Raw genomic sequence first — 2,500 nt, 5'->3', positions numbered from 1 at the left:
GCGTTTTGAGTCAAAATAATTGTTAAAACTTCACCAAAATTTTAATCACAAACGAGTCACTTGGCACATTTATCTGACCTAACCTGTTCACCGCATTCTCTTTATTTCCCTTTTTTATTTTTATGATTGTAATTAGTGTTAAAATAATAAAAATAACAATAACGCCAGTTACGGTAACAATGCTAATAGAAATTACTCATTTTCAACTAAAAGCCAAGGAATTGGGGTAAATAGATTAGAATGCCTTCTTGGCATTCTACAAACTCGGTGACTTTCAGTTCATTGAAAATAAGAAATAGGAAAAAAACTCACTGACTTTAAAAGCACCCCTCTATATAGTCTCTATTTTAAACCAAAGCCCAGAAAAACGGCGGAAAATAAAGTTACGGAAAAAAACAGGACCGGAACAGCGCATGTCTTTCATGTCAATGAGTTATAAAATAAGTTTATGGCCAATTAATGTATGGTTTTGTAAAGATAGATGTCGCCTTTATTGACAAGTACAAAATTTAAGATCGCTAGTCAGATAGATTAAGAATTATTGCAATAAAACGTACTCAGGTTGTTGATCGAGTCAACCCTTGTTGGCACGCTCACAAGTCAGTAATCACCGACACAGGCCGGGCTCACCATAGTGCAGATAAGCCCGGCGAAGCATCTGCTATGCAAATTTGGCTTGTCTTTATCCTTACTGGGTGTGCACATTGAGTAAAGGAAATCCTTCTCCATGTAGCGTAACATTAGACACCGTCATAAGCTTCCCGTGCATTGTATTTATCACTCTAGAGTGACTATGAGTCAACTCCTTAAAGTATGACATTTTGTCAACAGCGGGAATCCTAAGACTGTTTAGCACAAATAAAGCTTGCAGATTAAAAGTTTTTTCGTCAGTCAAAATTGATAATTAATTTTCTTAGATAAGTACTTTTTCTATATATTTCTTTTTTTTTAAGTTTTTCATTCATGTAACGTTTAACAAATAGATGAGAAGTCTTGCTGTAGTAGCCAGTCTATTGTATCAGTTGCTGGAGTAGGCTAAAGGTAGCACCTGTAGTACGTTTCCATATTACGCACACCTTTATACCCATAATGCTGCCTGAGTTGCACGAATCACCCAATTTCAATTTTCCAATGACGATCTTTACGAGGTAATTTGCCCCTGAACAAAGTGCTTATAGAATATTTTGTTTTGTTTTTTCATATTACCATCAATTATTTGAAGGTATGCATTGCTTTTGACTCATTTTATGAATTATTAAGTATTATATATATAACTGTTTTTTTTTTCTGAACTTCAGCTGTAAAATGTTCAAAAATCATTTTTCAATTCCTAATGCTTCCAGAAAATCAATTTTTTTTTGTAGATTTATTATTCATACTTCTCTGTAGTGATTCCAAATGGACACACGCTGTGTTATTCAAAAGAAGAATTTCCTAAGCGGACAGAGCAAAAAATAATGACTTGGACGCATCTGTTTTGTGATCCCGAACCAAAAGCTGACGCCTTTTATTCGTTTGTTGACATTGTGCGGAAAGGCGTTTCCCGGTGGTTCAAACAGCTCGCGTCTTGTTGAATTGTTAGATTCTATATTTTCGTCTAATTAATGGTAATAAATGGCTATAGGTGAGGAATGACAGCGCTTTGGAGGAGCTATGTGTTGGGTGTGGGCTTGTTGGTCACACTTTGTTTTCTTTACGTGTGTATGAAAGGAAATGTTTGCCAATCGAAGGGTGAGTAAATGTTGATATCTTTGTTGATTTGAGACTAGAATTGCATTATTTCATGGATTTTCGGTTTGTCATGCTCATATGTATAGCTCACTGTACATTCCTTATGTATTTGCAATGCACCCAAATCATGTTTCCTGGGAGAGCACCACATGAATTATAAATGGAATGACACATATGGTTTAGAATTATGGTCAAGTGTTCATCATAGTACCAGACTCAGGTAGGATTATAATTCTAAGTTATATATAGTGTAAGGTAAACTATACCCTGAATCATCACTCATTATCATCTAGAGCACTGACTATAACTGGAGCTCTTTGCTCCTATCTAAGAAATGCCAAACAACTAAATCAGTGGGTAAGATGTTTGAACTCAAAGATGATTGAATTCCTGGCGAAGATGACTGGAATGAGCGATGGTGCACAACAGCATGTTCTCATCACTCAGATCCATATTGATGCAAGTTTATCCTTGCTTTGAAATTATGTTGAAGCACCTGTTATGAGGGATTATTCCTTTGGGTTGTATTTTACAGCTGATTTGTTACAGTTCAGTATGATGTCCTTCAATTCTTATGCATTTCCATTTGGTTGGATCACTTTCATACTGCATTTTTACTTTTTGCTGAAAGTAAAAGTTATTTATTCATCAGTTTTGATGACTAATTACAATTGCAAATTTGTATCACTTTGATGATGTATCATATATAGACTCATATTTTATACCTGAAGTCTAGAAAACACTAGAGAACATACACATTATAAGATGT

At 34.9% G+C, this 2,500-nt stretch overlaps 1 protein-coding gene across 4 annotated transcripts in view; it reads left to right on the top strand.

Annotated features, from left to right (window-relative positions):
- The first annotated feature begins 1,510 nt into the window (after positions 1 to 1,510).
- Positions 1,511 to 2,500, top strand: part of LOC122263934 (acidic mammalian chitinase) — a 9,293-nt gene continuing 8,303 nt past the window's right edge. The window contains exon 1 of one of the 4 annotated variants that reach the window (XM_086533711.1): positions 1,511 to 1,577. Coding sequence is in view for 2 of the 4 variants with exons in the window: in XM_043032575.2 (XP_042888509.1) it covers positions 1,632 to 1,731 (100 nt within the window). In the remaining 2 variants the exon portion in view is untranslated. Of the gene's footprint in view, positions 1,732 to 2,500 lie in introns of all 4 variants that reach the window. The other 3 variants (XM_043032577.2, XM_043032576.2, XM_043032575.2) reach the window with 3 other exon arrangements.

Source organism: Penaeus japonicus, unplaced genomic scaffold (genome assembly GCF_977035675.1).
Source record: "Penaeus japonicus unplaced genomic scaffold, GWHDUDI00000001_assembly GWHDUDI00000039, whole genome shotgun sequence".
Lineage (NCBI taxonomy): Eukaryota > Metazoa > Arthropoda > Malacostraca > Decapoda > Penaeidae > Penaeus > Penaeus japonicus.
The sequence above is the reverse complement of the archived record's forward strand: the minus strand, read 5'-3'. Positions and strand labels throughout refer to the sequence as shown.